The sequence below is a fragment of the Cottoperca gobio genome, chromosome 19, assembly GCF_900634415.1.
Source record: "Cottoperca gobio chromosome 19, fCotGob3.1, whole genome shotgun sequence".
Classification (NCBI taxonomy): domain Eukaryota; kingdom Metazoa; phylum Chordata; class Actinopteri; order Perciformes; family Bovichtidae; genus Cottoperca; species Cottoperca gobio.
The window spans coordinates 697027-710000 of NC_041373.1; the positions used below are offsets into that span (position 1 = coordinate 697027).

Below are 12974 nucleotides of genomic sequence, written 5' to 3' on the forward strand. Positions count from 1 at the left end.
AGGCAGCTGGATTTAATATCAATTCTTGAAAACGTTTCAATTCTCATCCAAAAAGCTTCTTTCGTTGACTTTGGATGAAAGGTGAAATTTCTTCAAGAATTTACAGCTGCCTCAACCCCTTCTGCCCGCAATGCAGCCTTACTTTCAATCAATTACATGATGCTGTCAATAACTAGTATTTGATCTCACTACCATCGTGTGCTGTCAATAACAACATAGTTTCATTGCAAATATCAAATTGAACATGTATTATGTTTAAATATGATGATATAGCCTATAATGTAAGATGATATACATTTAGAAATCTCATACATGTTGCCTTATAGTTCTGTATTCTGGTAGCTGTTCTGTGGTTGTGTTAGGCTAATGTAGGTACAGTATTATGTTGCAGTGTACCGTACTATGAAATGGTGATATAACATTCTATATAGAGTAGAGGATAAATCACCAATGCCAAAATAACCTTCACATAAGTTTGTGAGGACTGAAGTCCTCTTTAATCTCTCTTACCATCAGTTTCTCAGCATCAGCGCGGACTTTGAGGAGCTCTGTGATGGCGTCCACAAAGCCTTGGTGGTGGAAATTGCACATCTTCTCAATCTCACGGTCATGGTTCCTTATCCTGGCGTCCAGCTTTTCCATGAAGCGCTTGTGGGCGTTGGGCTGGTCATCATAAATAGACCTGAGAGAGACAAACAAGGTGAGCAGTTAAAGGAAGAAGAAGGGTGTAAGGCAGGAAGGGATGAAAATCAGTATGAAAATAATTTGCTCATATGTCACTTCCGCATAGTTCCATCTACAGCCTAATGGAGGTTCCTTACCACAGCTGCACTTAACAATCTGGAAATATATACATTTCCAGATTGTTAAATGCAGCTTTTTGTTTTTTTGCCAAATCCCATATGCATAAAATTCAACTTTCTTAATTATATCAAACTATATATTTTAACTTGACACTTAAGTTACAGAATAAAAAAGACCTGAACTATTTCAGACACCTACTACTAACCTAATACTACAGTGGAGAACAATCTCATGGGCACAAAGAATGTTCCAACAGCTCATTCTAAAGCCATACAAATTGATTTAATAGCAATGATACAGAATAAATTGGCCTTGAAGTTTAACAAGCTTCTGATATAGAAGGGTTAGGAAATGGTGAATGAAGATCCAGACAAAATCTATGAGTCCACAGCCCACACTACCAAAAATCACCATTTATTTCAGCTGGAGTAACAGCTCCATCTAGTGAAGTTGTAGTGAAATGCTACATTCAGATTTATTGAAATGAACATGGTTATTTTGTGTGAACATCTCTGACATTCATCTATGGATGACCTAACATTTAGGAAGAGAAGCGTCCCCTGAATTTCTCAATAATCACTCCAACAGGGTCATTAACTGTCAAACTGTATATTTGGACAAATCCAACCACTCGTTGAGCACACCTGTCGTCGACCTTTATGATATTGTCAAAACTGCGCTCACAGGTGCTTGTAATGATTCCTGGAACACAACCCTCAGGAGGAGGTGGCAGTGCCTAGGAAAAGGCAGGCCATCCATAATTTCCAAACTATTGAATAACCACATGCTATGGAGTGTGGTCACAATGTATTTAATATGGGAAAATATGGGTCATCATAAAGTTAAACTGCTGACATCTGTGTTGTATAGTGTTTTAGCAAAAATTGACATCAATTTTAATGAATTGACTCACATCGATGTAAAAAAGAAAATCAATAGGGGTCATATGGTAGAAAATAAATATTGAAATGGAATTTCATGCATACATAACTTAACAAAGCCATCAAATGTATACTTATGAAATGAGGCTTCTAGAATATGCACCTGGATGTTTAAATAATTTTTCAATGAACACAGGCAGTTGTTAATGTTTTAAATGTTTGTCACATTTGTGGTTTGTAGTGTCAGACAATATAAAGCTAAATGCACCACCATTTGTGTGTTTATAAGTAATGGTAAAAACTCTAGGTAACTATGCTATTTAAGTTCTATATGCAAGAAAACAATGCCACAATTAAAAAATGTATCATGATATAATAATGGGAAAATGTTTGTTTCTATCTTCTTGTCAAATGGTAAATACAGCCTGAGCAAATAACACCTATATTTCCATTCGATATATTATATATATATTTCCCATAAATGTGTGTCTATTTGTGGTGTTACGGTACCAGTACCAGTACTGGAGTGGACTAAAAGGATAAAGAAAGATTTGCATTACAGCAATAACTTATTACACATCATATATTAAAAAGGGCTGTGTCTTCCAACGATTATGAAAAAAAGATAATTGACATGAAACCATAACTGTGGCACATTCATTTTCGCAATTACGCTCTTGTTTTGTCTGGTGTTATAAATCCAGCAAACCCCTTGCCTTTATAGTTCTTTATAGCTCTAGCCTCTTTCAAAGTGCCCCAGATTGATGCATTTATCTTTAAAATACAGGCTACAAAATGTTCTTTTTAAATGCATGGTGTTTCCAAAGTCAATGAATAATTGTGTTAAATAATCATGATCTCAATATTGAACAAAAATAACCATGATTATGACTTTTGTTGTAACCTAGCAGACAAAAAGACATTAAAATAGCTTTTAGAAGGAATTAATAATTATCAGAAATAATAATAATTACATTCATTAGTGTGGCTTCATTTACACCAAGTCCCTAACCCTAACCCTTTTTAGGGCACCAACTCTAACAGAGTAAAATATACGAGATAATGAATGAGGAAATCTGATTAATAATTAATTTAACTATAAATAAAATGACCATATAAATAGCTAGTAAAAGTGGAAGGATTTTGAAATTCTTTGATAGTAGAAAAGATATTTACGGTTCAAACTGATAAACTTTATGTTTTTTTGCAAATATTCACTCATTTTAGATTTAATGCCTGCAACACGTTCCAAAAAAAGCTGGGACAGGGGCATGTCTAGCACTGTGTTACAGCACTTTCCTTTTAACAACACTCAATAAGCGTTTGGGAACTGAGGACACTAATTGTTGAAGCTTTGTTTGTTGGAATTCTTTCCCATTCTTGCTCGATGTACGACTTCAGTTGCTCAACAGTCCGGGGTCTCCGTTGTCTTGTTTTGCGCTTCATAATGCGCCACACATTTTCAATGGGAGAAAGGTCTGAACTGCACGCTGTCTTAACACGTACAGAATGGGGCTTGGCATTATCTTGCTGAAATAAGCAGGGACGTCCCTGAAAAAGACGTCGTTTGGATGGCAGCATATGTTGTTCCAAAACCTGTATGTACCTTTCAGCATTAATGGTGAGCTCGGGCCCAGAGAAGCCGGCGGCGTTTCTGGGTGTTGTTGATATATGGCTTTTGCTTTGCATGGTAGAGTTTTAACTTGCACTTGTAGATGTAGCGATGAACTGTGTTAACTGACAATGGTTTTCCGAAGTGTTCCTGAGCCCACGTGGTAATATCCTTTACAGCAGTGGTACCCAACCACCGGTCCGCAGACCGGTACCGGTCCGTGGTTCATTTGGTACCGGGCCGTACAGAAAGATTGAATAAAAAATTATTTTATTTTGAAAAATCACCGGATACATCTGTCTATGCGTCTGTGTCTCTTGACACATGTCAAGACCATAGGTCAAGACGCTCGTCTCAGTCACGTGATACTTTACTTCAAAAATTAAGCCCACAAGCAACAATGAGTGGAAAACAAACGTCTTTAAAGAGCTTTTTTGGAAAAGACCCAATGAGGAGGCATTTAAAAAACAATATCAGGAGTCCTACTTAAATATCGCTACAGGTGATTCTCATGCGCCGCTCTGCATAATATACAGACTCGCAAATGAGGCAACGAAGCCTTCAAAACTGCTTCGCCGGCACTCGGCGTTAAAAGACAAGCCCTTGGAGTTTTTTGAAAGAAAAGAACATGAACAAGGACAGAAGCAATTACTGATGGCCACCACATCAACACATGCGAGTACACTGAGAGCATCAACTGTATTGCTAAGAGAAGAAACCTTTTACCATTGGTGAAGAATTTATATCGGACCGGCTTGTTGCAGAGACACAAGCTCACTAATTCAGCGTAATGGTGAGTTTTTTTATGCGCTTTATATTTGTTTTTATGCCGGTCGTATCATTTTATTTGGTCATATTTCGTCCACCCCCAGGTCCGCGAACATATTGTCTTACATGAAACTGGTCCGTGGCATAAAAAAGGTTGGGGACCGCAGCTTTACAGAATGATGTCGGTTTTTAATGCAGGTCGGGGGATCGAAGGTCACAGGCATTCAATGTTGGTTTTCGGCCTTGCCGCTTACGTGCAGAGATTTCTCCGGATTCTCTGAATCTTTTGAAAATATTATGGACTGTAGATGATGAAATCCCTAAATTACTTGCAATTGTACATTGAGAAATGTTGTTCTTAAACTGTTGGACTATTTGCTCAAGCAGTTGTTCACAAAGTGGTGAACCTCGCCCCATACTTGCTAGTGAATGACTAGTGAGCCTTTCGGGGATGCTCCTTTTATACCCAATCGTGACACTCACCTGTTTCCAATTAACCTGTGGAATGTTCCAAACAGGTGTTTGAGTATTCCTCAACTTTCCCAGTCTTTTCTTGCCCCTGTCACAGCTTTTTTGGAACGTGTAGCAGGCATCAAATTCAAAATGAGTGAAAGTTTATCAGTTTGAACATTAAATATCTTGTCTTTGTAGTGTATTCAATTGAATATAGGTCGAAAAAGATTTGAAATCATTGTATTCTGTTTTTATTTAAGTTTTACACAACGTCCCAACTTCATTGGAATTGGGGTTTGTATATTCCAAAAATCATTTATTAATAAGATAATAAATGACAAAACACACGATATCTAATACTAAACAATCAAAAAGGAATAAGTACACAAATGTGAATGTGTGTATATGCAAGAGAGAGAGAGAGTGTGTGCGCCCTTTCGGGAGCGCACCGAAAATAATGTGTGCGCGGTCCTGTGATCGTCTCTATGTTCTCTGCGTACGCATGCACAAACGTGTGTAGAACAAAGGGGACATACAAAGCAGGAGCTTTGATTCCTTATCTGTGTTAAAAAGTCAAATCACAAATTATTGTGAGATGGTAGCATGTATGATAATGGTGCTTGGTTCAGAAGATGTTAGTGTGCATGTGACTGTCTGTGTATACAATACTAACACATCACCTGGCAAAACAACCTCTGGTTACCCATTAGCTCAATACAACATATTACACAATACAGCTCAGTGAATAAAAAACAAATCAACACATGTTCATACATTTACAACAGTATAGCAGTTCTATGCTTACTTAGCCGTTTAAAGTCAAAGTTATGTATACTAAAGATTATAAAACGGACATGTCAAATCAAGCAATCTGATTGGTTCTTAGCCGTGGTATAATGAGCGTATATCACGGGTAGAATTGTAGTTACTTTTCACAACAAGTCAGTATCCCTCCGCGTCTGAGAAAAAGCTACAACCGTTACAGCTGTTAAATTACGTCCGTTAAGAAACAAACTTACAACGCTTTACTATGGAGGAGTGGATTGATCAGTGCCTATCTCCAGAGAAAAAAGTCCCTAAAAGACGACATGCAGAGCTACGTGAAGAGCAGGTAGACCAAATGGAAAAAAAACGAAACGAACAGAACACCGTGAACACACCTCGCACTATGTTTTGTGCAGAAGGCAACGGAGGGACTATTTTATTTTGAACATCATTATTTAATAATAAAAACTATTTAAATTGGAGTGTGTATTTTTCTTTCATATTGCCACACTTGGTAACCGTTTTATAAAAGCAATAGCTCACTTCAGACCGTGATATATGGTCATTATACCACTGTTAAGGGGCGTGGTTCGGCCTGACGCGAAGCTATTGCTTAAATATACTATGACCTGTGGAGGTTCAGTTCAGGAATACAAAAGGCTACTAGCTACTAGCTTGGTAAACAGTGTGCAAGACGGAGGAAACCGGTCACTCGGTTAATAGTCCAATAGCTCAATCGCCATATTTGAGGATCTCAAAATCACAATTTTCCCACATTTAAATGAACATGATCGATTGTGATATTGACGTTTAAATGCATACTCCACTCACAGAAAATTCCGAGGGATTCTACTTGCCGTGTCAGAGACGGCCTCTCTGTGTGGGAGGATTCTCTCCCCGACTTTTTTTTCCCGTGTCATCACCATTCATATCTATACAACCAATGCCTTTATGATTAAATTGTTTACTAGAGCACACTGTTGTTTTTCTAGCCTCTTAATTTTGCTCTCAAAGTGCACTCTACACACTGATGCATTCAACTTTAAAATGTGGCCTGCAACATTTAGGGTAATTTTTTCATTTTTGCAAAAACAAGTATTTCAATGTCAGTTTTTTCTAATAACGTGGAGCCCTAATTTGAACATAGCAGAAAAGTGTAACATAACATTAAAATGAAAGCAGTGCTCTGTTGATTTAAAGGTGAAAGTGCAAACATATTTTGACGCTAAAATAAATGAATGATCGTGATAAATAATTCTGATCAATTGATCAAAATAATATTGACTATCATTTTGGCCATAATCATGCGGCTAAAACAGGTTCTGTTTTCTTAAAGCAGAGCTATAAAAAAGTTACCGTAATTTCCGGACTATAAACCGGGACTTTTTCCCCATTTTTCGACCCTGCGGCTTATATAACGGTGCGGCTAATCTATGGATTTTTACAGCTAACGGCCACTAGGGGAATTCCTAAATCTATGGATTTTACAGGTTACAGTCCACCGGATGCCGGAAAAGAGCGCGCAAAAGTAAAAGTGGAACCGCGAGTGGTACGAGAGACGGTACATATAAAATCAGACTCAATATTGGCAGACACAAATAATTATCAAAGAAGCAAGAGCAAAAAGAAATGATCATTACATCTGAGCTGAGTCCTTCAACTTTACTGAAAAGTGTTTCTTTACTTTTTAAAGAGGGGTTTTGTATTAGGGCCCCCTGACCCCCTTGGTGAATATCATTGACAGAGCTTGTTAGGCTACAAAAGTTAGCTGTAACCATCTAGCTTCATCAAATGTTCCTATTGTACTATATATGAGTAAATATAACTAACTAATTTTAGCCCATTGTTGTGAAAAACAATACTCATACATCCAACAAACCCTGTGCCATAGACATTACCGCTGTGTAGATATGCAGTGGCCAACAGTTGGAGGTATTTTGTTAAACAAATCAGATGTTGCTTCACCTAATCAAATGTTCATCCTTCCGTTTTACATAATTTGCAGATGAGTTTGAAGCGGGTTCAATTGCCAGAGGACAAGTGGAAGGTAGTATATCTGAGACAAGAAATACTAATACATTCAAGGGGCCATATACTGTATCTTTATCACCAAAACCCAAAGTGATGACATGTATGTAAGGGAAGAAGCATTCTCTCACTCTTATTCCTTTAAGAGCTGTAAATTATAACTACTGTCATTACTGATTATAGGGATATCACAATACTAGAAATGTAGTAGTCGATACCAGTGAAATTCCACAATTCTCCACATTGATTCGATGCCACGAAAAAAATAAAATAAACAAGCACACTCCTTCATTACGTTTGAATACTGTTTTTGTAAGGAAGTTTAAAAGGTCATAATTCCCTCTCCTCTATTTTATAATGCTTTGAAAACATCTCCTTCAAACAACTGTAAACCTGAATAACTTTCTCACCAAAAACAACATTTTTCCAGATTACATTTGAACCCACCACATTGTAATATTCTTTACCTTCACCCAATACACATTTTTACTGAATAGTCTAAACTCACCTTAATACAAGTCAATAAAACCTCCGATACGGACAGCTAACAGCTAAGGTAAACCAGCCAATTTCAACATGGATTGTGTTGTTCACAATATAGCATTATCAGGAACAAATAGGCCTGGACACTCATAGTGAGTTTAATGAATAAATAATAACAAAAACTCAAGTGTGTGTATATTAAGGGCGGAGTGTTTGGTTGAGTGAAAGAGAGAGAGACATACGGCACCGTACATTACATTACATTACATTACAGGTCATTCAGCAGACGCTCTTATCCAGAGAGACTTACAGTGAACTAACTACAGGGACAGCCTCTCTGGAGCAGCTCAGGGTTAAGCATTTTGCTCAGGGGCACAATGGTGGCAGCTCTGATATTGAACTCACAACCATCTGGAAGCCGTAACACTAGACCACTAGGCCATCACCACCCGGTACTGTAGAAAAACGAGTACTGCCACGTTTTTACAATTTTGGCATCGACTTTGTACCAAAGTATCGGTTCTCGTGACATCCCTAATTGATTAGTCTATTTCGTTTTTTCAAATTTCATTTTATCTGTAGAATTTAAATAATTACATTTAAAAAAGCTTAAATTTACAACAAACCAAGGCATTTTATTTGCATGGATATGACACAAAAACAAAGGAGCAAATCCTTACAATGGCAAGATGGCACTGGCTAATGTTTGGTGATAAATGACTAACTTATTAACATTGAATTCCTCAAGAAACTGAAGCTAAGAACTAGGCCTGATGTAATGAACAGCACAGCACATGCAAAGTGGAAACGTGCACACTCATGCAGCCCAGTAATCATCATCCTCCATGCTGCCATATGCGGTTCCTCTTTCCTGTCATTAAAAATGCAAAGCAGGTGGGTGTTGCAACAAATGCTGTCGCTGTTTTCCTGGCAGGAAGCTAACTTCTTGCTAAATGGCCTCTGTGTTACAAACACTATGCTTTATCATCTACCTTCCAATGTGTTTGTCAGCTATATATAGATATACATTGCACACAAATTGAAAAATACAATTTGAAAATGAAACAACCACCCTGTGAGTTTTAGACTGTCACAAAATTTGAGTGTAGATTCAGGATACTTTTCAGTGTGTTTTTCCAACTGTAAGTACTAGTTGGCAAAGTCTTAAAACAGTCTGCAGTGCTGTCATAGGTGGGGTGCTTGTAACTCACAGATAACAGACGGATAAAAGGGATGTGCCATTCTCAGTTTCAACTCAACTGGTCTGTTATTGCTGCAGTTCCTTGCACAAGATATGTGGTCTGGGAATGACCCAAATATTGTGCTCTACACTGTACGCAATGCTTTAGTAATAAACATTAGGTTATAGAAATAGATATGGTTGATGGAAACAGAGAACAGAGGAGCACAACATCAACCTGCAAGTATTTCAGGTAAAACATGACTGACATATGGTAGGCTGTTATAGGAAATTAGTGTGGGGCAGCTGCTCTCCAGGTGCGCTGTACTGCACGTAACTAGGTGGAGGCCATAGATGATATAATTATAGGTGTGTTGTTGAAGAAAAAACATCAGTACTGATGTTGAGTTTTTATCAAAATTAAAGCCTAAAATGGTAACTTGCAAAAAATCTGTAAGCATTATGTCTACATTTGCAACACTGGCTGAGCTAAATGGTTAATGTTGCTTTTATCCTCTTATTCATCCAATCACACACATACATTGATAGCACCGAACCATAGTGCCAGGTGTTGGCCTGAACACTTTGACCCGTGGACACGAGGACAGGAGGACACAGAGATTTATCCGCCAACCCTGTGCCAAGTGACAGACAACTGCGCACGGCACATTGAAAATATTTATTATTAAAGATTATTTAATTAAATGAAAAAAGGTTGCAATAATGACATTACTTTCTTATCAATATTGAACACTATAACCTGAGGTATTTAAAGTTACATAGTTTAAAGTTTATGAGAGTAAGTTAAACGTGCTTTGTGATACAGGCGGCAGGTAGTGGTGATTTGGAAGATTCAACATCAATGAAGTGTTAACAATCATTGATGTCTTCATGTTAGAGAAAGTCAGTCATACCATCCTGCACTAAAGATATGTATCCGACCAAACTCTTTTGTAATTTAGGCTTTAGTCAATCCCAGAAGGTGGTATGTGCAACAGCCGGGCACCATCACTATAGCTGGTATAACCAAACACAGTCACCTGCACTGAGAAAAGGCGAGAAATGGACACTTACGCAGTGAAATGTAAACAAACATCATACACCATTTGGGTGGTTCGAATAAATCGGTGCACAGGCTGTGTTGAACTCTAGCGATTGAGAGAGACCTACAGACACACACAGATATATATAAATATAGAGAGAAAAGGGTGTGTGTGTGTGTGTGTGTGTGTGTGTGTGTGTGTGTGTGTGTGTGTGTGTGTGTGTGTGTGTGTGTGTTAGTAATTATGATTGTATTAAACTCCGTTCAGCCCACGTTGTGGTGAGCTAAAGCTTGTGAGTGACGAGGGAGAGAGAACGAGGGAAGGAGCGCGTGTGTCTAGTGAGTATGAAGTCAGCTGTGACGTAGCCGTGCAGTGTGAGTGCAGTTTATTTGTCGGGGAATAAATGATACAACTCCTCAAGACCCCCTGCTTGTAAAAGGGAAGGGGATCTGGTTAGCCCCAAAGCTAGCAGCGACAACTGCTCAAGCTTAAGGTGAACCAGCTTTTCTCATGTGACCATCCGGCTTCCAGGAGGCTATGTGAGACTTGTAGAAATATGGGCAAGAACAAGTTTAGTTTTATTAAATGCCCCACACGACCATCGAGTTGTCATATTCATGCATGTGAAACCAGTTGTTGTGAGTTGGCTGTATGGTAGCTTACTTGTAAAAATGTAATCAGACTATTATTTTTTGCTTGACTGATTGCTGGCCAAGCAACCAACTGGTATGTGAGAGCACTATGTGAAACATGAAACAATATAATCAAAGATATTTTATTTATATTTGGTCGATAAAACATAAAGCATGTCAATAAACTATATATGGCTGGCCCTTGATGTGCGTGGCCCTTAGTGAACTTGAGTTTGACACAACTGGTCTAGGTCAGCTGTTAAAAGAATGACCGTGTTAATAAGATAATACAACAATCACTGAAAGTGAAACAAGCTCAGGTGTTGATGTAATGTTACCTTTAGGGCATATTTTCACTGGTTTCCCCAGATATGCTGAGACAACCATAGCCTACAGGCATGTCTACGGGCCAGGTGTGTCAGAGAGGCAGAAGCATTCAGCTGAGGCTGCAGTCAGTTTATAAACACTAGCTTGTCAAACTAATGTCATTCATTATGGCCTTGGAAGCTAGCTTGGTAGCTACCTAACACAACCTATGCAGTGTGCTATGACGTTAGCTTGAGCAATCCCACATTCAATTTCAACACTACCAGCCATTCAAGATGACTTAATCAACCATGGCAATTTATATCAGTGTCAGCAGCGTAAATATTCTCATTTCAAACAACTAGACGAAATTGTTAGCACTGTTAGCTAACATCAGCTGCAAAATGATAATAAGATGTGGAATCCTACAGCCACACCCACAACTGATGTTTACATTTTGACAGGTCACCAGCCGTCCATCGATACACAGAGCCTGGAAAATACACACAAAAGCACTTTTATTATACCTGCATTCAACTAACTGAAATAGTGGCCACCGTTGGCCTGTTGGCTAACAACGCAGCTTGGCGCACGCTTCATTTCAACACCATATAGCATGTTGGCTAAAATAGCTAGGTTTAGCCTGCCGGTGGCTATGGTAGCTAAGCTAGCTCATGAACAAAGGTCTGATAACGTAGGAGATGCAACAACACACACGGACACTATGGTTGGTAAGGACTTTTTAGGAAGCCTTATGTTCTTACCGAAGAGTGGGACCAACACATGCCGTGTCGGTGCTCTCAATTTCCTGTAAAATCCGCTCGTGCTCCGTTATACACTCCAGGGTTTCATTCTCCGCCATTATTGTTATGTGTGTGTTAAGGCTAACACTGCAGCTAGAGCTGAGTACAGGTCAGTATGGGATCCGGCCTGTGGGGGACGCACTACAGCAGTAATGAATTCAACGTCAGCAGCTTCCACATATCCTGTACATTGCAGTAAAGTTGGTCACATCCCCAACCCTTTACCCAAAAACACTGTAGCAAACATGGAAAACCATATGGGTTGTTGGCTGTTGTCTCTATTGTTGAATTGTAGAATTGTAGAATTTATATCAACCTAGCAAGTAACATATTATATTTCAATATTTCAGTTGGTTATCATGTTTTCTATAAGAACTAAATAATTACAAAGGCTGTATAAAGCTCAAGTTTAATTGATAAAGATTTGATACTTTATGATAGCTACTTTTCTATTTGCATCTTGATGCTCCTAGAGTCATTAAAAAAAAAAAGTATAATTACACATTGCCACATGTAAATCAAAATATAGATTTAAAGACTAATGTACCCTAAAAAAAAGGCTGCACTTGCCCTCAGTAATATTGTTGGTTGAAGCCTGACAAGCAATACTTGGGGCAAAACCATAGACTGTAGAGGGGAAAACAAGCACTCGCTGCTGCTCTTAAAGCTAATTTATTTGGATGGTTTAAGAGCACATTGCACTTAAAGTTCAATTACACATTTGCCATTTTAAGCACATATAAGATATATGTATGTCTCCTTGGTGGTTGGCATCTCTTGATGCGTGAATTCATTTCAACTAGTAATTTAAATCACTCAATTTGTAAGACAGGTTAATGAGTCCACCATCAATGGTATCTAGCAGAAGGGAGGAAAAAAGAGTGTGTCCTGAACATTGCATGATTTTACCTTAAGGTGGTTCCTAGAGGCAGGTCCACAAATTCTATCTCAGCAAAGATATTCCCAAAAGCTTTTTCTTCTTCTTTGTTCTCCTCTTCACTTTGACTGGGAGGGTCAGGTAAAGCAGCATGTACCCTCTCACTGGCCATTTCTCTTTTTCAGATTCTAGGTATGAGGACTACAACTCAGCATGCGTGAAAGAGAAGGAAACCCAGAAGTGTGTGTGTGTGTGTGTGTGTGTGTGTGTGTGTGTGTACGTGTGTACGTGTGTGTGTGTGTGTGTGTGTGTGTGTGTCATGAATTTCAGGGCACCTGC

At 38.5% G+C, this 12974-nt stretch overlaps 1 protein-coding gene across 14 annotated transcripts in view; it reads right to left on the reverse strand.

Moving 5' to 3' along the window:
• The window catches only part of exoc6 (exocyst complex component 6), a 54447-nt gene extending 41640 nt beyond the window's left edge, over positions 1-12807 (reverse strand). For 8 of the 14 annotated variants that reach the window (XM_029455642.1, XM_029455641.1, XM_029455638.1 and 5 more), the window contains exons 1-2: positions 12668-12807; positions 511-682 (exon numbers count right to left, since the gene is read on the reverse strand). In XM_029455642.1, the coding sequence (XP_029311502.1) occupies positions 511-682; positions 12668-12807 (312 nt within the window). Of the gene's footprint in view, positions 1-510; positions 683-11719; positions 11857-12667 lie in introns of those variants that run through there. The other 6 variants (XM_029455647.1, XM_029455643.1, XM_029455646.1 and 3 more) reach the window with 1 other exon arrangement.
• Between the last annotated feature and the right edge of the window lie 167 nt (positions 12808-12974).